The sequence below is a fragment of the Salarias fasciatus genome, chromosome 23 (assembly GCF_902148845.1).
Source record: "Salarias fasciatus chromosome 23, fSalaFa1.1, whole genome shotgun sequence".
Classification (NCBI taxonomy): Eukaryota; Metazoa; Chordata; class Actinopteri; order Blenniiformes; family Blenniidae; genus Salarias; species Salarias fasciatus.
In genome coordinates, this window is record NC_043766.1 from 1,399,547 (window position 1) to 1,422,641 (window position 23,095).

General features: G+C 46.6%; 3 protein-coding genes across 3 annotated transcripts in view; 1 reads left to right on the forward strand and 2 right to left on the reverse strand.

Moving 5' to 3' along the window:
- The first annotated feature begins 321 nt into the window (after positions 1–321).
- Positions 322–6,915, forward strand: LOC115381862 (glomulin-like). Its single transcript, XM_030083489.1, has 18 exons — positions 322–360; positions 943–1,068; positions 2,112–2,225; positions 2,304–2,412; positions 3,745–3,994; positions 4,071–4,161; positions 4,247–4,413; positions 4,541–4,594; positions 4,680–4,710; positions 4,800–4,889; positions 5,033–5,074; positions 5,152–5,225; positions 5,418–5,502; positions 5,958–6,067; positions 6,279–6,342; positions 6,432–6,567; positions 6,653–6,747; positions 6,823–6,915. Exons 1-18 carry the CDS (start codon positions 322–324, stop codon positions 6,913–6,915), a joined length of 1,770 nt encoding a protein of 589 aa, XP_029939349.1.
- Positions 6,916–7,042: 127 nt separating this feature from the next.
- c23h1orf146 (chromosome 23 C1orf146 homolog) lies at positions 7,043–8,872 on the reverse strand. The gene is made up of 5 exons (XM_030083615.1): positions 8,807–8,872; positions 8,625–8,721; positions 7,493–7,658; positions 7,240–7,318; positions 7,043–7,150 (listed from the first exon to the last, which is right to left on the reverse strand). Exons 1-5 carry the CDS (start codon positions 8,870–8,872, stop codon positions 7,043–7,045), a joined length of 516 nt encoding a protein of 171 aa, XP_029939475.1.
- A 2,436-nt stretch (positions 8,873–11,308) lies between these two features.
- btbd8 (BTB domain containing 8) overlaps positions 11,309–23,095 on the reverse strand; it is a 39,436-nt gene continuing 27,649 nt past the window's right edge. The window contains 4 exon segments of the mRNA XM_030083470.1: positions 11,309–12,114; positions 15,304–16,416; positions 16,419–17,057; positions 17,146–17,225. Coding sequence (XP_029939330.1) covers positions 11,615–12,114; positions 15,304–16,416; positions 16,419–17,057; positions 17,146–17,225 — 2,332 coding nt within the window. The 3' untranslated portion in view covers positions 11,309–11,614.

Below are 23,095 nucleotides of genomic sequence, written 5' to 3' on the forward strand. Positions count from 1 at the left end.
AGACAGAATCGGCCCGTTAGGCCTTTCGTCATGCCGTCTCTGAACAGCGGTGCAGATGAAACACGATACGGGACGATAACGTGGGTTTAACTCACTGAGACCCTTCCAGACGCTTCCACCCTTTCTGTGAGCAGGTCGGAGCGCGGCGGCTTAATCCTCTTACACTGCAAGCACAAGAGAGCTAAGAGGTTTACCTGGCAGGCTGAATCTCTCCATATCCTGATTGTAGTAGTGCTGCCGGCGCCCGAGCGTGTAGCCGCAGACGAAACAAAACAACCCCGGTGGACTGGACAGCCTGTCAGACGTGTGGGGATCTGTAGGATGAATAAAACTCAGGTGAAAGAGTTAATCCAGAGATGGGTAAGTCAACAAGGTTTTGTATTCTTTGAGTAGCTGAGGCAGTCAGACTCATGATGGTGCAAAATAAAGCTGCTGTGGTTTAACCAGCGGTGAACGTCTCTGCACCGGTAAAGACATAAAGTATAGAGACCAGACCTCCTCAGACTCTCCCGTCCTTTACAGAAGTCACTTCTTGTGGACGTCCGCCACTCTCTGGCACCGGCCTGAAAAGCTGCTGAGCAGTTCTGCTCAAAACGGTTTAATTACATCCAGAAATCATCTCTGGTTCGAAAAAGCCTTTTTCTGATTTCTTTATTGTCTGAAGAACATGACGGGAAAGCGCCCGCTGGTTGTCTTCTCACTCAGAGCAGACAGAATTAAGACGGCCTGTCCTCTGCCTGGATGCATGGGGACGGGTTTTCACTGGAGCACTTCACTCCAGCGTGGTGCTGTAGCAGTGGTTGGTGCTCTTGGCTCACAGTGAGACTGTTACAGGTTCAATTCCCAGCCGAGCGCTTCCGCGTGGAGAGGATCCACCAGGAGACGTGTCCAGGTGGATCCTGTCTTCACCGTGTCTTCCCCCCTGCTTCCTGCTGTGTTTAGCGCCACACCCCGGAAGACGACCTGCGGTCTGAGGACTACCAGCACTTCAGGAATCTGGGGTCGGCCTGCCTGGCTGAAGGGGACACTGATCGCCTGCTGACTTTTCTTCAGGATGAGAAAAACCAGGTAAGTGTCCTGCTGTGGCGGCGGCGGCGGCTGGCAGAGGCGAGGTGTCGGCAGATGGAAGGTGTTCATCTGTCAGTCCGGCTCTGCTGCACATTAAGATGCAGTCATGAACCAGAAGCCCGCCGGCCTCTTGACCCCGAGCCGCGGAGGGAGGACGGGCGGACGTGGAGCTGGATTTCTCGCTCCACTGAGGACTCTCGCTCACACCACACTCCTCTAAGTGCCCTTGTCCGTCCCACATCTCTGTCCTCCAGGTGTAGCCCACACTTAAAGCCTGCATCCCTCCTCATCAAACACTCTCAGCAGCCATTGATTGTGAACACAGCTGGTTTTTCAGCGAGCTGCTCGGAGGTAACACGACTCAGGGATGCTGCTGAGGAACGGACTTGATCACAGCGCCCAAACCCGGATCTTCTGACAGCCCCGAAACCGCTTCACCAAAGTCACATCCTCCTGTTGTACTGTTTAGAGACAATGCAGCGCTTTCACTCAGTGGAGATTCAATCTACCGGAAGTTGTGTCACGTTTGGATACCTTGACCATCTTAAACCTGAGCGTTTTAAATTCAACCCCGGCTGGTTTTAAACTTGCTGGACCTCTCAGCAGGTCGCCCTCATCATAGAGATTTCAGTGTCAGGGGATTTTTTAACTTCCTGGTTAAATAAAGGTTAAATACATTTCCGTGATCTTGTTCTCCATCAGAGCGCGGCTGATATTTGAAAAACCTGACGTTGAGCTGCAGTTGGCTGTGGGAAACCACCGGCAGTTAACTGCATTTCACCGTGAGAAAGATTACTGCTTCAGTGATGGAGAAGTCGAAGACTGAGTCAAATATAAAATGTAGAGTGTTTTAAAAAGCAAACATGTCTGAAGAAAGGAAGAGAACGGCTGATCTCCCGCAGCTCCACACAGTAGAGGATGTATTGATGCATGAAGAATGAGAGGACCAGGAGGCTCCCTCATGATTTGTTTGTCTGTTGTAGAAAACGTGAGGGTTCTTTCAGCAGAACCTTCTCTCTGGGTGTGTCTCTGCTCCTGATCAGGGCATTGTGAAGTCCATGGGTTTCCTCCTCCTGGAGCCTCTCGTCAACGAAGTGGCTAAAAAGGAGAAGAAGAGTGTGGATCGGTGCCAGGCCGCCATCCTCCATCTGACCAGGGTGGGTTCAGCATGACGGCTGTTTATCCGTGTGACGGAGTGTGTGTCCTCCTGGAGAGCTGAACCAGTGTGTGTGCAGACCTGCAGGCCTCCCGACCTGCTGCACAGCTCTCTGCAGCTGATCGAAGGCGTCCACGCTGGAGTCATTTCTGAGACCGTCTTAGCCCTGATGCCTCACCTGCAGACAGGTAAAGACACTCTGCCGTCTCCAGGCTGGCCACGCTGGAGCCTGAACAGCAAAACACCACGAGTCTGACGGACGAGGATAAAATCTGTTCTTTTCAGTGAAATCTTCTCATTTCAGAGTATTTGTGGCTTGGACTTGTCATGTGAATCATAAAATAATAATGTCAGCCTGGGGTCAACGACGGAGTGAGGACAGACATCAGTATGAACCCTAGAGCTCGCTATGGTTTTAATGTCAACAGATTCAGTTAAAATCTAGTTTTGTGGTTTGCATGATACAGCTAAAAGGAAGAAAACACCATCAAGATTTATTGTCACACAACTGGTTCAATAAAATAAAATAAAATTAAATAAAATTAAATAAAATTAAATAAAATTAAATTAAATTAAATTAAATTAAATTAAATTAAATTAAATTAAATTAAATCCCATAAGTGTCCAATGTAAAAACAAAATCAAAGCGAAGTATTCTTACAGGACGGTTGAAAGTGAAGTCCTCCTGATCAGTGAACAGTGTGGCAGGTAAAAGAGACAGTAACCTCCTCCACTGTTCAAACACAGCTACAGACAGACGGTCGCTGCTTTCCAGTCAGCCAGGAATTACAGAAGATTATTTACATCTGGCGTTTCAGCAGTTTTCATCATTTAACAATTTCTGTTAAATAATTTATTCAACAAGCAACAAACATTGAAACAAAAATAAAATGCAGACTGCTTTATTTATTGACTTAAAGCTAGTGCAGTCAGTTCTAATCACTTTAATCCTGATTAATCATTGTAGAGCTGTCAATGAGGAATTTCTAAAATTGAGATTAATTGCAGAATTAGAATTGGGTTAGAGTTAGAAATTGGCTCAAAGAGAGGAAACAGGAGAGAAAAGTAATTTTCCTGTCACTGAGACGTCATAGTTTCTCCTCCGTTGATATTCTGGACTGTTCAACACCCAGAGAGAAACTGGGGCTGGCCTTCCCTTGAGCAACTCAGCTTTAACAAGCTGCATGGTTCAAATCCCACATTAATGAGTGTTTTCTGATGAGGAACTGCTCCACCTCAGTGAAAAGATTCAGATAAAGACATTTTCCGGCATTAAATTGATGATTTTGTGTGTTGATTTTTAAGTTCACAAATGATATGATTAATTGCAATTAACTGTTGTCAGAGTTACAATTAATTATTTTTAGAAAAAAAATCGGGAACTATGTGTCTGTTCAGCCAGTGCAGTGGACTCATAAAGCTGGTGCATGGCTCCCTCTGCTGTTCCTCCTTCTTTGTGTGTGTGTGTGTGTGTGTGTGTGTGTGTGTGTGTGTGTGTGTGTGTGTGTGTGCTGGCCCAGTGCTGCAGCAGCTGCAGGAGGAGCGTGCAGCCAGCCTGGGCCTGGTGCTGGCGGCTCTGCAGAGGCAGCTGTCCCGGCTGCCGGTGCCCTACACCCTGCAGCAGGAGCAGGAGGACGGCTACGGCCTCTGCCGCTGCTGCGGCGCCTTGGCCGCCTTCGTCAGGCCCTTCGTAGAGCAGGTCAAAGAGAGAGGCGGCAAGGGTGGACTCACGGCCGAAGACGAGGAACTGAGGATGGAACTTGTGAAGTTGTGAGTGAATAAGTGTCTGTAGAAATGATCAGAGTTGGGAAATCCAAACCTTGTTAAGCTCTTCATCCTGAATCAGCTGCATGAGGAGCCTGAGAGAGCCTCTGCTCGGGGCCACGCTGCATCCGGGCAGGAAGTCACCTCTGTGGCTCTTTGCGGTGGAGATAATGGTAAAATCTCTGTCCTGCTGCCTCCTTCCCCTCACACACTGGAAGCCGTTTCAGACCCAGCTGTGTGTGTGTGTGCGCCCTGCAGGTCACTCTGCCCGCCATCAGGGAGCCGTGTTCAGGCCTCCTCTTCTTCAGCAGGGTCAGGACAGACTCGCTGCTGGACCACAGCCAGTCCAGGCAGGCCAGGGCGAGTCTGGCCTACCTGCTGTTCGTCCAGCTCATCACCATAGAGAGCTTCCCAGCTGTGTTCAGGTCAGATGAGAACCCTCACACACACACACACACACACACACACACACACACACACACACACACACACACACACACACACACACACACACACCTGACCCTTAACCGTGACCTCTTCCCGCTCTTCCAGTCCTGTGTTTGTTCTGCAGTGCAACATGGAGCACGTCGATGAACTGACCAGCAGGTATGACGTCCCTTCAGCCGTCGCTGTCAGATGACCGGCTCGTAAATCATCTTACGTTGTTTTTATTGCTTTTTTTTCTGAACAGCAAAAAGGAGTCCCATCTGCAAAAAGGACTGGTAAGGAGGGACATGCAGAGGTGTCAGTGTGGAAGCGGCAGGGCGGAGCGGGTGTCTCTGAGGGACTGAGCTTACCCTGGTCTATTCAGGCACTGCTTGAGAGGAGTCTGGAGAAGGTGCCGGACCACAGTCTTCCAGTGAGTCTGCTGGCTCTGAGCAGCTTCTACAGCGTCCCACAGGTAAACCGCTTCACCGGTTAAATGCAGAACAACACCTCTATCACAATGAAAGACCATGTCACCAAGAAAACAGTCCTTTAGCGTGACCAGACAGGAACATTTCCTGACCTGCTAGCCACTGAGTCATTCTGCAATATTCACAGAACCTGCGGCTTCTTCTCACGGACTGCCCCATGCAACACCTGGTAAGTCCTCATCGATGACACCAGACTCATCTGCTGGTTTCACCAGTTGATCTCCACTGCGTTTGCTGCTTTTCCAGAGAACATCAGGACTGCGTGTCTTCCAGCTGTTCATCCACAAATTAGATGCTGAAGCAAAACACAAATTTTTCAGGTAAGAAATTCTGGAAAAATGGAAAGCTTTCTTTTTTTAAAGCTCATTAGAAATATCTAGTATATATTTAGTTGAATTTTAAAAAATAAAATTATGTAATTCCAATGTTTTTTTACTGGAGTTTTGTAATTTTCTATGTGAATCAAGTACATGAAAAATTCCTTGGTTTTTTTTTTTTGTTTTTTTTTGCAGGTGCATGTTGAAAACCAGCAAACACGTCGGGCTGGAAAGTGTCATTGTGAAGAACATCAGGAACCAAGTAGAACGTTCCATGAAGGTGAGAAGAAGAAAAAAAAAACACTTCATTGCTCAGTAGACGGACAATAAATCCCAGTCCACATTCTCCTGGTTCTGGTCCTGGTTCCAGTCCAGATACTCCTGGACTTGGTAGTTTTAGAGTTTTTCGTCACCTTAACAACAATCCGACATGGTGTTCTGTCCATATGAATGTCTGAGTTCTCCACTGTTAATGTTAGAGTGTGTTCTCTGTGTTCTCCACTGTGAGAGTGTCTGCTTCTCGATGTTCTCCACTGGTAATGTTCAGTTTCATTAAAAAATAAATAAAACAACAGCACCCACTAGTGGTCTGACATGAAAACTGCATGTTGTTTTTGCTGCGCAAACGGACAATGTTTCTAAAACTTCGCTGAGTAAATGGAGTGTGGAGAATGAGAACGGCTGAAGAAAACACTCTGGGTGTGATCCAGGTCTCATGACCAGACTCTCTTCCAGCTGGAACACTCCGGAGACTGCTTCCTGGGAACTGACCTCCTCTCTCTGCTCAGACTGGTTCTGTGTTTGCCTCAAGGTCCAGAGACAGATCTGCTCAGCAACATGGACAGGTGAGTGGCTTCCTGGCCTGATGAAGAGCCGCCATCCTCACTGGACATCACTGTTGTGCCACTGGAGTCGATGCCGTCTGAGACGCTCATTAAGAGATTGAATTTCAGAGGCTGGACTGATGCTTGGCGAGCTAGCTATCAATCAGATATACTCTCAAGTCTGAATGTTTTCACAGAAATGCTTTGAGAAATGCTGTCTGTGTTTATCCAGGATCATGGAGAGTTTGAATCTTCTACGGTTTCTGCTGATCAGGGACAAAGAACTGAGGCGAGACGTGAGTCAGAAGTATTCCACGCGTACGTTCGCATCGCGCTTCCTATGGATGGATGTACGAAACTCACACCCTCCCCTTCCTACTGACAGACGGCTGTGTGGGACGAGCTGATCAGGGTCAAAGACCAATACCTGATAATGCTGCGCGTGTGCATCAGCATGTCCAGGTCCTACTACTCTGCCGAACTCAAGGCACTGAGGGAGGACCGCAAGCAAAAAGCCAAAGGTATCCATCAGCTGGCAAGTATGAGAAACACTCGGACGCACATTTGATATGGTTTATTGACATAAGGTCTGCGGGTTCCCACCAGAATCCAGAGATGCGGCTCGATCCAGCAGATTAGTGAAAAGCTTAAGTGTGACGCAGGAGCAAGTGTCCAACATGCCTCCAGAGGTCCAGCACCAGGTACAGTCCAGTCCAGGCCAGGTTTAGCCTGCGGATGTGTCTACACATCAAGCTGACCCCCCTCCTGCTTCTCAGGTGTTGCAGTGTGCACTGGTGACCTTTGACCTGATGGAGAGTCTCGTCATTCGCATCGAGGAGATCACAGAAGAAAAGGCCAAACTCAACTGAGCGGCCGTGTTTTTCCACTTCACATTTAAATAAAGCACATCTTGACAAAATCAGAACGATAGCTTATGTTTTAGAACCTAGAAACCGCTGAAATGGGTGAAAAGGAGCTGGACGGCGAGCCGCAGCTTCAGACGGCGTCTCTGTGCACCTCCCACACATTACTGGTCTCAATAATGTGAGCCACGGCCAGGGACATGTGTCTCTGCAGAAGGTCCACGTATGGTTTACTGGTGGCCTGCAAATAAACAAGCCGGTGGTCAAAACATGGCACATCGAACTTGGTCCAGGAATTTAAACAAGTGTGTGAAGAGACAGTATTGCTACCTTGGCTATCTTCAGAATTCCTCTGACGACTTCAGCGTTGCTCTGTACCGGCAGGACCTTCAAATTGCTGCCAAAGAATCTGAAAGGGAAGGTGCAGAGTTCCATTAAATCTCACGTTCATTGATAATCTGGCCTGTTCTGCTTCATTCAGAAGCCTATAGACAAGCTGATGCACATCAGCATGCACTTCAGACATTTTAGAGAGGCAGCGACTGTACCCAGTGCTGAAGGTCAGGGCTCCTGCAGACGTTACCTGGTCTGAATCAGCGTCAGGGCGTCTGGACCTGCGTTTCCATCGACAGGTGTGCGGAGGACAACGAAGTGGTTACGGTGAATCTGCACAAACTTCTCAATCAACCCAATGAGCTCAGATTCCCTGTCTGGGAGGACCGGAGCTTCAACCAGCAGAAATGCCGTACCTACACACACGCACACACACACGCACGCACGCACGCACGCACACACACACACACACACACACACACACACACACACGCACAGTCTTGTATTTCTATCCTTGTGGGGACCGTCCATTGACTCCCATTCATGTCTAGCCCCTAACCCTGACCCTTACCCTAACCCTAACCCACACCACAACAAAGCCTAACCCTAAAGAAATGTTTTTGCACTTTTACTTTTTTCAGTAACAACAACATGGTCAAGAAAACACTGTTTCTCCTACTTAGGACCGGAAAAAGGTCCCCACAAGGCACGTCGTTCCACGTTTTGCTATCCTTGTGGGGACATTTGGCCCCGACAAGGATAGAAATACAAGAACACACACGCACACACACACACACCATCTCAAATTTATGCAGGGAACAAGTTTAGGAATACTCTGCCAGCTGGACACTTTTGTCATCCTAATTAAAGTCTTTTTAATTTGCTGGTGTTAAATGTAGCTTTCTCAGCATGATTAAGAATGATGGGTGGGAGGGATTGTTTTCTTACCATTTCATCAGAACATTGGCTTCACTATCACCACATAGGCCACTGATGCTTTAAATGTTGGCAACAGAACTGCACAACATCAAGCAGACATGTGATAATGTTGGTGATTACTGCAATAGTAATCTGATGTTTACATTAATAAGAACACTACAAGTAGATGATGTTAATATCTGTTGTTGGGGGATTTGCTTTTCCATAGAATACTGCTCCTTCCTTATGCCTCTAATTTCCACAAACTGTGGCTCAGCTGTATATATTTTTCTAAATCCATGGATTTCAGCAGTTCTCAGCAGCAGCTGGGGTTTCTGGTTCATATTTTGCCATCTTCTCTGATGGACCTGGTATGGGCGCCCGGAGGATCACATCTGTCGTAGTGGGATGGAATCAGGGAGCTGTGGGGAAGCTGCGGAGCGTGTTTTGGAGCGCAGACAGACCTGACTGAGGGAAAATGATGACTCCAGGCTGGATGCTGTCTGATAATCTCAGTCTGTGCTGCTGCCCAGCTGTCAGCATACCGCTAATTTCATGCTCCTGGATTAACAAACACTTAAAGTCACACATCATTTGAAAAGATCGCCATTCAAGCCACTCATACAATCCTCGCTCCCATTCTTACCTGCAAGGTGGAGCTGATGATAATGTTCGTTTTCCATGGAGGTGGTCTCACTGAGAGAGCAGCCATAGTCTGACAGTTCAACTTACTGAGCCCCTTCTACAACAACAACAACAACAACAACAACAACAACAACAACCCCACAGGTGATGGAGGATGCAGCATGCAGTGTTTCTGATTTAGTGGCTGGGTCTATATCCTTCAAAAAATGACAAATCTGTCGCCCTCTCCTGGTGTTGTCGAAGACTCATGGATATTTCGACTGAAAGTAGGTTCTACTCTGGTGCAGCCTGTGCGTCTCCTTGCTCCAAGTATGGTGGCCCAGGAGTCACAACACAAAAAAAAGCCTCAATGCACCAAAAAGTCACAACACAACAATGAGAAAACACAATACAACAACGAAAAGTTACAACACAACAACAAGAAGCCACAACGGGAAGTGGAGAACAGGCTTTGTTAATGTTAGGTCAGCAGAGGTATGTCATCTTAATGCCCTCTACGTTAGCTTAAGTGCCTGAGATCTGGTTGTATTTGCTTTATTTCCGCGGTGAAGTGCACTGTCCTTCTTCATAATTGGGGTGTATAATGATGAAACTTAATAAATATTGTCTGTGTTCAGTGAAAATACTGTAGTTAATGGACTTGTTTACAATGCAAAGTGAGGGATCATTTCTTCAAGAAATTCTTGAAGTTATTAGTATTACATCGTCTATGTTTTGCTTTCATTGTTTCTGTAATACTGGCAATAAAATATTAAAATTACATTAATCAAAATTAAATTTACTTACATTTCATGAAATTATCCTGGCAGTGGTCGGCAGGACAGGTTTTTGGTTCCGGCGCGGGGGACAATATTTTTTGACGGAACCAAACGAGTGACAGCGGTGCAGATATTTAATGTTTTAACTAGTCCAGCAAGATGACCAATATTGCTGATTTTTGAAAACACATTAGTGGAATCATCAAGCAGCAAACTTTCAATTACATTTCATTTAACTCTCCAGCAATCAAAGTAGTCCGTCAGAAAATATCGTCCCCCGGAAACCAAAGTTGTTCTCCATTTCCGTTGTGACTTTATGTTGTTGTATTGTGACAACTTGTCATAGTGGCTTTTTGTTGCGTTGTGTCTTTTCATTGTTGCTTTGTGGCGTGTTGTGTATCGGCCCATAAAGCCCCGGTGGCGTGCTGAACTCCAGCGAGCCGATGCTTTGTGGTGAATCAGAGGAAGCGACCCCCAGCGAGTTGCCAGCTCACAACCCTTTTCCTTCCTCTGCTCTGCTCATGGAAGAAGTGTTGGGGGAGCTAATAGTGAGACTGTAGACAGTGCAGCACTTTGGACCCACTTTGCGGTCACAACCCGGCACTTGAGCATCCTTACTCCAGTAGACCAGTGGTTTCCAAGCCTTTTTCTTGACAGACCCACCTGCAATCGATGGTGAAGCCCCACTGTTTTAGAACGCGCTGAACTCTGACTGGGGCAGTCTTGTTTTTCTAGGTGCTCTTGTTTTGTTGGTTGTATTTTATGCACGTCTGGAAGCTGTAAATAACCTGCAGCTCTGAGGCACCTTCAAAATGTGTGTTTTATGTTCTGTTTTATGGCTTTGTTGTAAAGCACTGTGGTTACTTTTTGGTTATAGTTTATACAAATAAAACCTGATCTGACAATACTAAATTATGCACTTCTAATGTAAACTCTTACTCTGAGTAGTATTGCAACATAGATGAAAATAAAAAATGCTTTGAAATCAGGAGGGCTTCACGACCCCTGGTGAATCTTTGGCCCCTCTGTGATGGCTTTTGGGTGAATGTGTTCAACAGTAAATCGCTTTACATTTGAAGATTGTTTTTTTTGCAAAAGTTCATTTTTAACAAATGGTGTTTAGAATAAAAACCACACTGTGTTTTTCAAATATGAATTGTTCAGCTTTATGGTGAGTACACTGAGAGCATTTGTACTTTAAACTATTAAACAATTTAAGTCCAAAAAGTAAATGTTTTATGTTCATTTGATTCCCGACTGACACACTCTGGCAGAAATCAGTTCCTCCAGGAGGTGGCAATGGTGCAAATTCAACAGTTAATTTAACTTCAGCCATTCTGTCAGTTCTATGCCACCTTGTAATCTTGTGAAGTCATGGCGATCAGAAAAAATTATACACCATGGAAATTCTGTGATTAAGAAAATTAATCTTTTGATAGCCCTAGTTCCAATTAATGTCATTACAACAATAGAGAACACAATTCAAATATTAGTTTTAATCACAAACAACTATATTGAACAACCCAGCCTGACAAGTGATGAGTTCCCCTTAATCCTAACAGTGACCATGGGTTCATGAAGAAACATGCTTGTTCCTTCTGCATCAGGCAGTGAAAAGAAAAGCTAAGAAGAGGTTTGTTTCCTTTTTTCAGAAACACAAATCTTTATTTTCAATATGACAGAAAATTGAAGCCAGAAGGCCAACGTCGTCTTTTAGAAACTTCAGTCGTATTACCAGAGGACTGTCTTGGGAAAGGAGGGGGGAAAAAAAGATTCAGAGACTGATTTTTGTTTTGTTTTTGCCGAATCTTTTTTATCTTCTGCAGCTTTCACAGCAACATCAAGTGAACCGGTAAAACATACAAAAATATCATGCGTAACGGCTCCTTTGTGTCGACAAGCGACTCATAAAGTGAGGCGAGGAACACCAACTGCTGCCAAGTCCACAGTTTTGGTAGAGTCCCGGAAGAGGGACACGACATTGAGGGACAAGGTGAGATTATAAATAAGGATAATGAGACGGGTTGAAACGGAAGGTGGTTAAAGTGTCCTCAGTGGTGTGTCTCCAGCTCCACGATGGTCCACTCCCCCTGTGGAGACGCAGCGTCCTCCGGAGAGAAGCTGGTCACAGTGATGCTGGTGGACGAGTCGTCCATGGGCGAGATGAGCTCCGCCCAGCGCTTGAAGGTCTCCTTCTCCGGGGACAGGAAGGCCTGCGAGTCCAGGCAATCGCGCGACAGGGACAGCGTCTGCTTGATGAGGTACTGGGCCAAGTTGAGCTCCTCCGGCACGGGGTTGATGACGCCCAGGTTGGACTCGTGGTCCGAGAGGAGCTGCCGGAGCAGGCTCCAGTCCCGCTCGGCGAACCGGCTGCTCTGGTCCACGTCGTCCCGCCGCTGTCGCTCCTCCTCTGGCCGTTTGGCGTGGCGCTCCCTGTCTGAGCAGCACTCGAAGGCTTCTCCCACGTCCATCTCGTAAATGGGAGAGAGGGCTTTGGACGGTCGACGGTCATGTTTGCAGCTTTGATCCAATCTGTCACAACCATTGTCCCCTAAAAACAATTGACAATACTGCAAAATGACAATCTGAATCACTTCGCCACTTTTTTTTTTCTTTCAAAAACCACTCCTACTTAGAAAAATAAATCACAGATACCTGAAAATTTACCCTTAATGCAACTGTCCCCCCCATGATAAAGAGTGATGTCCAGAGAGGACAACACGGAAGGAGGCTGGTCACGTTTTAGTCGCTTTTGACATTTTCAGTTTTACAATCAGTGGTCCAAAATGCAGCCACCGCCTCCAGTATGTGCGTCAAGGGGCGGGCAGTTGCTTTGAAGGAAACGTACAGATGGGTAAGTTTAGGAATGCATCTCTTTATCCACATGTTCAAACAAAGCAGCCATGCATTGCCAGCACCAGTGAACTTCACACAGGGAGAGTCCTGCGGTAATGGAGCAGCACGACTTCTTTTTCTGAGGATGGTACACTGTAAATCTGAATGTTCACTAATCAATGCAAACTTTTAACAAAGGCTTGTGCAACACGGTCACTCATTGTTCTTGAGTGAATTAAACTCACATTATGACTGACTTGCATTATACAAACTAAATAAATGAAGCACAACATTAAAGTTACAGAACTCTGTATTTAAAATACTGAAACTTCTTCGAGCATTACCAGATGTTTCTGACATCTAACGTGTTGGGTGTAGTGGGCTATGATATCAAAGCATGCAGCAGTCAGGATGCTCTGAAACAACAGCAGCGAAAAATTCACAGAGGGCAATTTAAATTTTTTTTCCCCATTTTGTCTTATCTAATTCATTTAGTATGATATTTCTCTGAATGCTGATGCAACCAAATGTGGCTTCCTGCATTTTTTTTTTAGTATTAGCAAATTAAATGTTAATATACCTCATTTTTTAAACTTTTAAGTCACAATAACTGAATGAGTTGATGAGTTAAAGAACACTTACTTTACTTCAAGCATGAGGCAGCGTTTTAATTCCATACTTTTATTCATAGTATCTTTTCAGGTTTACAGTGTAGTTAAAAAAGAGAGACATGGCAAAACCATTTTAGCAGCTCTGTACACAGAACATACTTCACAGTGGGTGCTACTGACACTACACGAAAACTAGTCAACGAAAGGTCTTTGACAGAAAAACACTGCTTTTCTCAGGGATGGACAACTATCTAGACACAAGTCTACTCTGCATGACAGGAAGCAATGAAAACAAACAAAAAAAACAAACAAAAAAAGGTGGCTTAAAGCGATACTTCAACATTTTGGCAAATTGGCCCGTTTAGCGCAATTCATTAGTCATTTCGAACAGCATACTTACTTTTTTTGTGAGGGCGAGCTGTTGTTTATTCAGAAGTGAGTCGGGGAAGGTTTTCGGGACGGACACAATGGAAGTGGACGGTATTTTGGTTCCCCCTCGTCAAACTCATCAAATACACAATCCAACAACCCCAAAACACTTTGGTGGGCAAATTATAATCCACACATTCACTACGCTGTGGAACACCAACAAAAAATATTGTAGCGTTACGACACTGAAGCAAATACTGGGAACTACTTTTTCTTTCGAAATCACTACGCCCAGACAAGTAGTTCCGTCTTAGCAATCTTCGCATCAACAACTCAATCTCGTAATTTTGCATTAATACTTCACAGCGTAGTGAATGTGCGGATTATAATTTGCCCACCAAAGTGTTTTGGGGTTGTTGGATTGTGTATTTGATGAGTTTGACAAGGGGGAACCAAAATACCATCCACTTCCATTGTGTCCGTCCTGAAAACCTTCCCCGACTCACCTCTGAATAAACAACAGCTCGCCCTCACAAAAAAAGTAAGTATACTGTTCGAAATGACTAATGAATTGCGCTAAACGGGCCAATTTGCCAAAATGTTGAAGTATCGCTTTAAGGGAATGACAAGGTATTTAATAACAGCATGCATGCAGTGCAAATCAAAAAAAGACAAAATAAACCAAATTCAAGTACATTCCTAAATACAAAGGAAGAGAAAACAAAGGAGATGCAGAGGAAAGGTTTCAATAGGTAACAATCTTTTGTTTGAATCAGGTTTTGTCAAATCTATCGCTTCCAACAGCCACAGACTCCTCCACTGCAGAAAAGAAAAGAAGCAAATTATCAAAAAAATCTGTTTGTACACAAAAGTGCATTGAAATACCTTCGTCACAGGCCTCGTGACAAGGCAGCTTGTTTTGGACAAAGCATAGTCGAGCGACACACACACACACTACTTTATCCTGCTTCTGTGTGTGTGTGTGTGTGTGTGTGTGTGTGTGTGTGTGTGTGTAAGCCGAGACAGGCTGTCTGAAATGCCTCTGACTGGAAGGTAGTCTCCTTATTCAAAATGTACAATCAGGATTCTTTATCAAAAACAGACCAATTTTCATGCTCAAAAGGATATCGAGGTTCCAAGTTCAGGTGTACGCTGTGATGGAATGGATCAATTTCAATTTGAACTGCAGTTTGTATGTAGTCATATAAAACTAGTGTGTTCAGCAATATCCTTTTTTTAAAGAAGTGGAGTCAGGAATGTGTTGGAAACCGGTTAGATTGAGGAAAATGAGTAAAGGAAGAGGGATCTTGCAGGAACTAACCTTTGCTGATGGGTTCAGGGAGGTAAACGGGTTTGGGGATCGAGGAAGACTCCAGAGTGTGGCTACATGGCGTTTTTAATTCAGAATTGGTTTATTCTGTATTCAGTACTTCATGAGCGTCGTGTTTTCATGGGAAAAACGAAGGATTAAACCCTCTCTGACGCCGGGGTCCGTGCAGCATTCTGATTGGCTGTGATGTACTGACGTCTCCAGGAAGTAAACAGTGCTCTGTTCTCTTTCTGGATTAACTTTGACGGTACAGCTTTGAAAATGTCTACATTGTCCAGCGCCCGTCTATCCGCTCGTTTAATTATATCCAATTCTTCTGCCGTGAAATAAATCGTCTCTGTACGAGTCGAACTACAGACTGCGGGCCGCCATCTTGGAACATTGCGTCACTCTGGCGGAGCAGAGCGAAGTCGCCTCATTTACATATCATTTGGCTCCACAAGGAGAATAAACCGGCTGGTCTATTCAGATTCAAAGTTAATTCTGGATGAAGTTTTCAGGCGTTTAGGTGGTCATTTTAGGGCAGAACTAGGTTTTAATGGGATTTACAGAGGAACTAAGAGTCCCATGTAAACAGGGACAGGTTATACGTTACCTGCTGGCTCCTGAGCAGCGTGCGAAGGCGCCTGATCCGACAGCTGGGGCTCATTCCCGTCCACACGGGAATCCGCCTTCGTGGGGTTCTTGCTCGTCTTTCCATCGTACAGCTCGGTGTGTCTCAGGTCCAGGTGGCACGGGCGCTCGTGGGGGGGCAGGTCTCTGGTCTCAGGGTCGGGCGGGGTGCAGTCGGACTTCTCTTCCTCCACCTGGACGTGATTGCTGTCCTCGCCGACGGGCTGCTGGACCTCCGTGAGGAAAACAGACTTGTCGTCATCCTCGTCGTCGGTCTTGTGATTCTCGTGCGTGTCGTCCCCGGGGCGGCGCGAGACGTGGTTCGGCCGGTCGCGGGACGCGGTGGAGTCACACTCAAAAACCTCGCAGGGAGTCGAGGCGTCGTCTGGGTGCTGCGGAGGGGTCTGCACGCCGCCCTCCTCTGAGCCCAGCTCCTCGCACTCGTCCACGGAGAGCAGCACCGACCGGCGGAAGTTGGACGTGGACTGGTAGTCGGGCTGGTCGTTGTCCTGGTCCACGCCGTCGTCGAACGCCAGGTTCACGATGCCCTGGAAATGCGGCGAGGGATCGGTTGGCGGCGGAGGCGGCGCTTCTCCCGGAATCACCTCCACTTCGGACCTCTCGTCTTCCGTCTCCTCTTCGTCTTCCTCCTCCTCCTCCTCCTCCTGCGAGGAGAAGAGCTGGGGTTCGGGAACGTTCTTCTCGGTCTCCTCAGCTGCTGAGCGCCCGTCGCCCGCCGGAGCCTCGTCCCGTCGCAGCCAGGACCGGGGCCGCTGCCTCGCCGCCTCCTCCTCGCTGGTGGTCTCTGCCTCTTTGCCCCGGAGGCGGACCTCCACCCTCAGCCCTGCCCCCGCCTCGTACATCTTCAGCTCTTCCGGGGTGCTGGTGTCGCTGCTGCTGCGGCCCAGGAAGTCAGGGCAGCGCATGGTGCCGCACTTGGAGACGCCGCGGTCGTTGGAGCAGTCGTCGTCCTGGGAGCCCCCGGCGTCGTAGTCCTCCGAGCGCGGCTTGATGTCGTCCGAGGAGGTGGTGTGCGTGCTGCCGGTCTCGGACTCGGGGCTGACCTGCTGCTGGACGCCGCTCCACGAGTCCTCCACGGGGTGTCGACGCCTTCCGTGCCGCCGGGGGTTTCCACGGGCCCGTCGGCGCATCTGGGCGAACTCGGCGAACTGATTTTGCGGGCCTGTCCTGCGCCGACGTGAGAATGGACGACGGCACTTTGAGGCTGCTTCGCTTTGCCTCCTTCGGCGTCTCTGCTGGCTTCGACCTGGGCAGAAACAGCTCTGGGGTCACTGCTAGCTACGGGGTGAGGAGTCGTCTCAGGTTCCGCATGTCCACTACCCTCTGCCTGAGCTCCGGGATGCTCAGGGGCCGACTCCGGCTTCTCTGGGTCTGTGCCGGTTCGGCTCACCAGGTGCTCAGTGTCCGCTGCAGGGAGGTCGGCTGGCTCAGGAATGGACGTCTCATTTGGGGCGTCAGCGGACGTCCCAGACCTACAATCAGAATCGTTCTCCACACCTTTGCAGCTGTCCGTTTTCTTGGAAGCAGTGGAGGCTTTAGCTTTCGAAGAGGCTTTGTCTGTAGATAATTCCGTGTTGCTTTTCAGCTTGGATCCAGGCTTGGCAGCAGTGGATTTTATCGTCTTTTTTAAAGTTTCACTGTCCGTTTTATCAGCTGAATCTTTGCCATTTTTCCGAGCGACTGTTGGCTTTTTCACCAAAGAAGTCGATTTCAGCACTAATAAACCAAAAAAGAAGTAGAGCAGCGCGTCAGTACTGAGCAGGAAGTTGGTGGTGGATTATTAAGCAGACATTAATCATCTCACCATGAATGTCAGTACTGGTCCTGGTCTTGAGGTCTGACCTCCCTGCCACTCCCCCAGAAGGCGTCACGGATTTGTTCGTACTGTAAGTTGTGAGAAACAGGGACAAAAAAAATGTAGAGCCATAAATACGTAATCAACAGCTCTGGTTCACATCACTGCAAAAACGATTTGTACGGAGAGGCTGCAGGGAAGGGAAATCAGGACTGTTTATCAGCGCTGGTGCTACTGGTGGCTCAGATACCACCAAACAGAACGTCATTTCCAGGCACTTCCACAGAGGAAAACCACACTCTTTAAAGTGTTTTGTAGTAGCAATTAAAGTTCTGACTGAAGTTCAGTCAGATTTCTACTTTAGTGAAGACAGCTGAGATAAGTTGTTTCCTCGGCGCCCATGCAACCTGCTATTCTCATTGGAGTGAAGCCGCATCAGTCACATCGCTGCGTCTGACGTCACGATAACTCCGCCTCCTCCACCTTCTTCCACCTGCAGCTGAGCCGCTACGTTCATCTGCTCAGACAGCTTAGCAGAGATACAGGACTACGTTTCCCATCGCCGCTGAGGCGCAGAGGAAACCTAGGTCTTATGATGCATTCATGAAGTTTAAAGTACAGCTGAGAACGGAGAACATTCTCTTACTTTTGACTTATTTTGTACCTGATTTTAACAGATTTTTGTTGACATTTTTGACCTTTTAGCCTTTTTAACCATTTGATCTCTTTTTAGCTGTTTTGTGTTTTTTTTCAACCATATTTAATTTTCTTCTTTAGAAATTCTACACATTTCAGGTTTTTTTTAAACCGTTCTTTCATTTTTTTCCCCCCATTTCTTGTAGTTCGAGCTATTTTTCCCAATTCTATGTACCTTTCCTGAATCCCTTTTGAACCGAGATGGACTGATCATTCTGAACTGTACTGTGGTGTGGGACAGTAGTAAAAATAAGCTAAATGTTTATTCATGTATCATGTGGTGAAGCTTCATGGAGCCACTACAGAGGGACTGAAGAGCCACATGTGGCTCCAGACCCGCAGGTTGAACACCCCTGCTCTAGACTCTGGACGTTGATCTTGGGAGGGCATGCGAGCTGAAAGCCCTCATCTTCCTGAAAGAAGACGTAGAGGACCTCATCGAGGATGATCTAGTAAGTTCCAACAGTTATTTGCATGTCGGTGCATCTTGTCAAAGAGACTGGGTGATCAGAGTTTTGGGGAACGTTCCAAGTGGAAAACGACTGTTCGTTTAAGAAATGTTCTGGGTTCAGGCAGCAGCATTCTGGAAGAAGAACTGCAGTCAGACAACATCCACAAAGTGTTCAAACCCTCTTCACTTTCTCCACATTTTGCTATGTTGCAGCCTCATTCCAAAACGGATTAAATTGTTTTTTCCTCTCAATCAACTCACACACAGTGACGAAGTGAAAGTCAGATAAATATGAACTCTATTTCAGAAAATGACAAAAGCATTTATACGAGTAAAAAAAGACAAAACGATACAGTGCAGTGTACTTGTTGTTTCTTAAATTTTCAGCAGTTCTCTTTAAGTTTAATAGGAACTATATTAGGTTTAGGTTGACAATTATGTGATATTAGTTATCAATAGATCAGTGACAAGCGATGCACTAAGCATCAGATATTCTGAATGTCTGTCCTCCAAAACCCATCACTTCTCAATCCCACTGCTAGAATTGCATAAAAATAGAAAGGAAGCGTCGCCGTAGATCATCTGACACCGTCCGGCAAAAACAAATCACTACAGACTGAGCCCGCACGACTGCCCAGAACGACTCATACGGCGACAGCATAACAACGCACCAGTGCATCAGGCTAATCGGCCAATCTGCAACATAAAGGAAACGGGTAATCACTTTCTGTCGCCAACGTGGCTCTGAGGGCGACAACAGGACAACGAAGGGAACAAGCCCTCCGTGGGATGACTCCACTCAAATGCTCCAAAGAAACTCCTGTCATTTCCTGTGACTGTAAACACCCTTCAATACAACACCATCCACCATGTTTTGTCACTGCGTTGGCGCAGAATCGTACAGGCCTGCATCGCAATATAATGACTATAGTCAACATCCCACCTGTCACATGGTCAGATTAATGCACCTGTCGCTGCAGGCCAGGGTGTGTGACGCACGCAACCAGGAAAGAGCCCAGCACAACAGAACACATACTGGAACATCGTCCAAACACTTAATCACTGCAGGAAGTGAGGCCTTTGTGCCCTGTGCCCCACTTCAGGACTCTGGAGGGACCCGGACCTGGAGCAGACCAGACCCAGAGGGACCCGGACCTGGAGCAGACCAGCCTCAGAGGGACCCGGACCTGGAGCAGACCAGCCTCAGAGGGACCCGGACCTGGAGCAGACCAGCCTCAGAGGGACCCGGACCTGGAACAGACCAGCCTCAGAGGGACCCGGACCTGGAACAGACCAGCCTCAGAGGGACCGGGAGCAGCTCGCCATGGCGGTGTGTATTGTTAGCAGGAGGGGAGGGCTGCAGCAGCCACCTGAGGACGTCGGCAGCGCCACTGAGTGCAGAGAGCTGTTGCAGGACCTGACCCCAGTTGCCTCAGCTTGTCCTCGACATTTCACATTTAAAAGCTTTATTTCAAATTCTCTGCCTTCTTTTTCTTTACACTTTAAGAGACTTGACAGATTTTCCTGCAATTTGAAATTACATTTACGCTGGAATGTGTTTTGGCAGAAGTTGTTTTCTTCAGTCATATTTCCTTCTATTTTTAGGGAAATCTTTCATTTTAGTGTTCATGTGTTCTGAATGTGCGACAGTGTGTTTTTTTCTTTTAAAATGAAAGAAATGTTCATAGTGTTTAATCGTCATTGTTCAGTTTTACTGTTCAGGTGTTTAATGTTTACTGGCTACAGCTTGTTAAAGATGCGTTTGTACACTTCGCAATTTTAAAAGTTGTGAGAACACTGTTGAGATTTTTTGGCATATTTGCATAATACTATTTTTGCACCATTTTGCACCAGTTTGACATTTGTTCAATAAAGGGAAAAGAAAACAGATTGTGTGTGTATACATACACATGCATAGTCAACTTTAAAGAATTTCAGAATAATGAAACAATTTCATTCAGTAATTTCAGTCATGAAACAAACAAAAATTTAACTTTAAAGGGGCTGTATCCTGCTTTTTTAGCTCGTCCAAACCCTAGAAATGGCATTAACATGGTATTAGTTTATTTTTGGCGCTAAGGAAAAGTCATTTTGTGTGAAATAAAAGATTTTCTGGGGCTAATTCTGAAACCCGGAAGAGAAAACGCTCTGTTTCACTGAAAATCCCGCCTCTCCCCCTGTGGACTTTGACTGACAGCTACTTCAACCAATCAGAGCTTCGTTAGCGTCTCTAAGGGTTAGCTTTAGCTCTTTAGCTCTAGCTTCTCTACACGGAAATACACGCGAAAACGTCTTTTCCTGTGAGAAACTCACCAAGCGCAGACCCTTCAGACCCTTCAGACCCTTCAGACCCTTCAGACCCTCCAGACCCTTCAGACCCTCCAGACCCTTCAGACCCTCCAGACCCTCCAGACCCTCCAGACCCTTCAGACCCTCCAGACCCTTCAGACCCTTCAGACTCTTGCTCTTGCTTGACTGTTGCTTTCAGACGATGGTTAAAGTTTATCTCCGTAATCGGAGTTACAAAAATCAGCAACGCTGATTGCCGAGGGCCTGCAGGAGGGGGGCTCAGGGGAGCCATCTTCACCGTGTGACTTGAACGTGGGAAACAGAGCGTTTTCACGGTGGGAGGGGCTGCCTCTCTGAGCAGCACAACAAGGAGGAAAGCTCAAACACACAGGCACGAAGGAAAAAATGCTTTGGGGTGTTTTTGGTGAGAACATAACTATATAACAAGGTTAAAACATACAAAAAGTGAATTTTGCATGACACAGCCCCTTTATGTTTACTACAAAGAGTATCTTCCCTGAAACCAAAGTATTTAGTGAAAAAAGATCAGCATTTCAGATAATTATTGAGCTGCAAAAACTGAAAACTTGAAGTTGAATTGTTGTAATTGCAAAATGTTGATTTGAGTCAAATTGAAATATTAAGTCCATGTGACTGAAACATCTGTGATAATCGAACTCATTAACTTAAATCCCAAATAAGTTAATTCGTTTAGGTGTTCCCAAAAGAAACAATTCAATTAAGTTGGTTCAACTAGTTCCTTTTTCCAGTGTAAGAGCCAATCTTTGCTGGTGAAAAGTGAAGTCAATGCTATGGAAAAGCTGTAATTCCAGGGAAATCCCAGCAGGGGGCACTGATGTTGGTTTCAAAAAGAGCCCGGGTGGAGTGGAGAACCTAGGAACCTTCAGCAGGCCAGCACTCTGAGAACCAAGCGTTCTCCTGGATCCTGTGGGACTAACAGCTGTAGTTTCAGCGTCTGGTAAGGATTTTAAATTCTATTCCAGACTCGCAGAAAGCATTACAACTCATCCAGACTTTGTCTTTAAAGGGGCTGTATCATGCAAAATTCACTTTTTTATGTTTTAACCTTGTTATATAGTTATGTTCCCACCTCAAACTCCCCAAAGCGTTTTTTCCTTCGTACCTGCATGTTTGAGCTTTCCTGGTGTTTGTGCTGCTCAGAGAGGCAGCCCCTCCTGCGCCGTGAAAACTCTCTGTTTCCTACGTTCACGTCACACGGTGAAGATGTCTCCCCTGAGCCCCCCTCCCCCAGGCCCTCGGCAATCAGTGTTGCTGCTTTTTGTAACTCCAATTTCGAGGATAAACTTTGACCATCGTCTGAAAGCAACAGTCAAGCAAGAGCAAGAGTCTGAAGGGTCTGAAGGGTCTGGAGGGTCTGGAGGGTCTGGAGGGTCTGGAGGGTCTGAAGGGTCTGAAGGGTCTGGAGGGTCTGGAGGGTCTGGAGGGTCTGGAGGGTCTGGAGGGTCTGGAGGGTCTGAGGGGTCTGAGGGGTCTGAGGGGTCTGAAGGGTCTGAAGGGTCTGAAGGGTCTGGTCTTGGTGAGTTTCTAACAGGAAAAGACGTTTTCACGTTTCTTTGTGTGTAGAGAAGCTAGAGCTAAAGAGCTAAAGCTAGCTAGCGTATTTGTTTTGAAGCGCTGATTGGTTGAAGTAGCTGTCAGTCAAAGTCCACAGGGGGAGAGGCGGGATTTTCAGTGAAACAGAGCGTTTTCTCTTCCGGGTTTCAGAATTAGCCCCAGAAAATCTTTTATTTCACACAAAATGACTTTTCCTTAGCGCCAAAAATAAACTATTACCATGTTAATGCCAAAGCTGGGGTTTGGACGAGCTAAAAGAGCAGGATACAGCCCCTTTAAGACAAACTTGTCATAGGACAAGATGATCAGTGTCATCTAAACAGCAGATTACTATTTATGTTGCACGCTTAAATTTTGGTTACAATCCCCCAAAGTACAGTACTATTGGTGGAAGAACTGTCTGCGGTAGTTCTGTGGATACAGTTGAATTAAGGTTAATAATAGACAAACAGCCAAGTTAATCTGTATAAATAACAGAATATATACAAGGTTATGCACAAGTTAAAGGGCATTTATTTCTATGTGTAGTTTGTATGTTGGTGTACTTGATTTGTGTTTATTGATAATCCATTTGTTTATGTCAGTAGTTATTTTTTTTCCCTGGGCTTTCACAGTTCACGACAGAGTTCTTTGATCGGTCAGTCCTCCCAGAGAACGTTCCTGTCCACCGAGTGCTCTCTGTCCTTCTCCTTTACCCTTCTCGTCTTCAGCAGGACAGAGGCCTGGCTGCTCCCGGACTGCAGGTCCACAGCCTGTTAGCCCAGGACTGCTAACAGCTAACAGAGCGGAGGCCTGAGCCACCGACCAGACCGCCGAGGCCAGGGTCCAGTGTCTACCGTCATCACCGGGGAGGACCGGGACAGGTTTCTCCCAGAAACCAAAAACGGCGCACACACACAAGAACCTCCTTCCTGACCTCCATCAGTT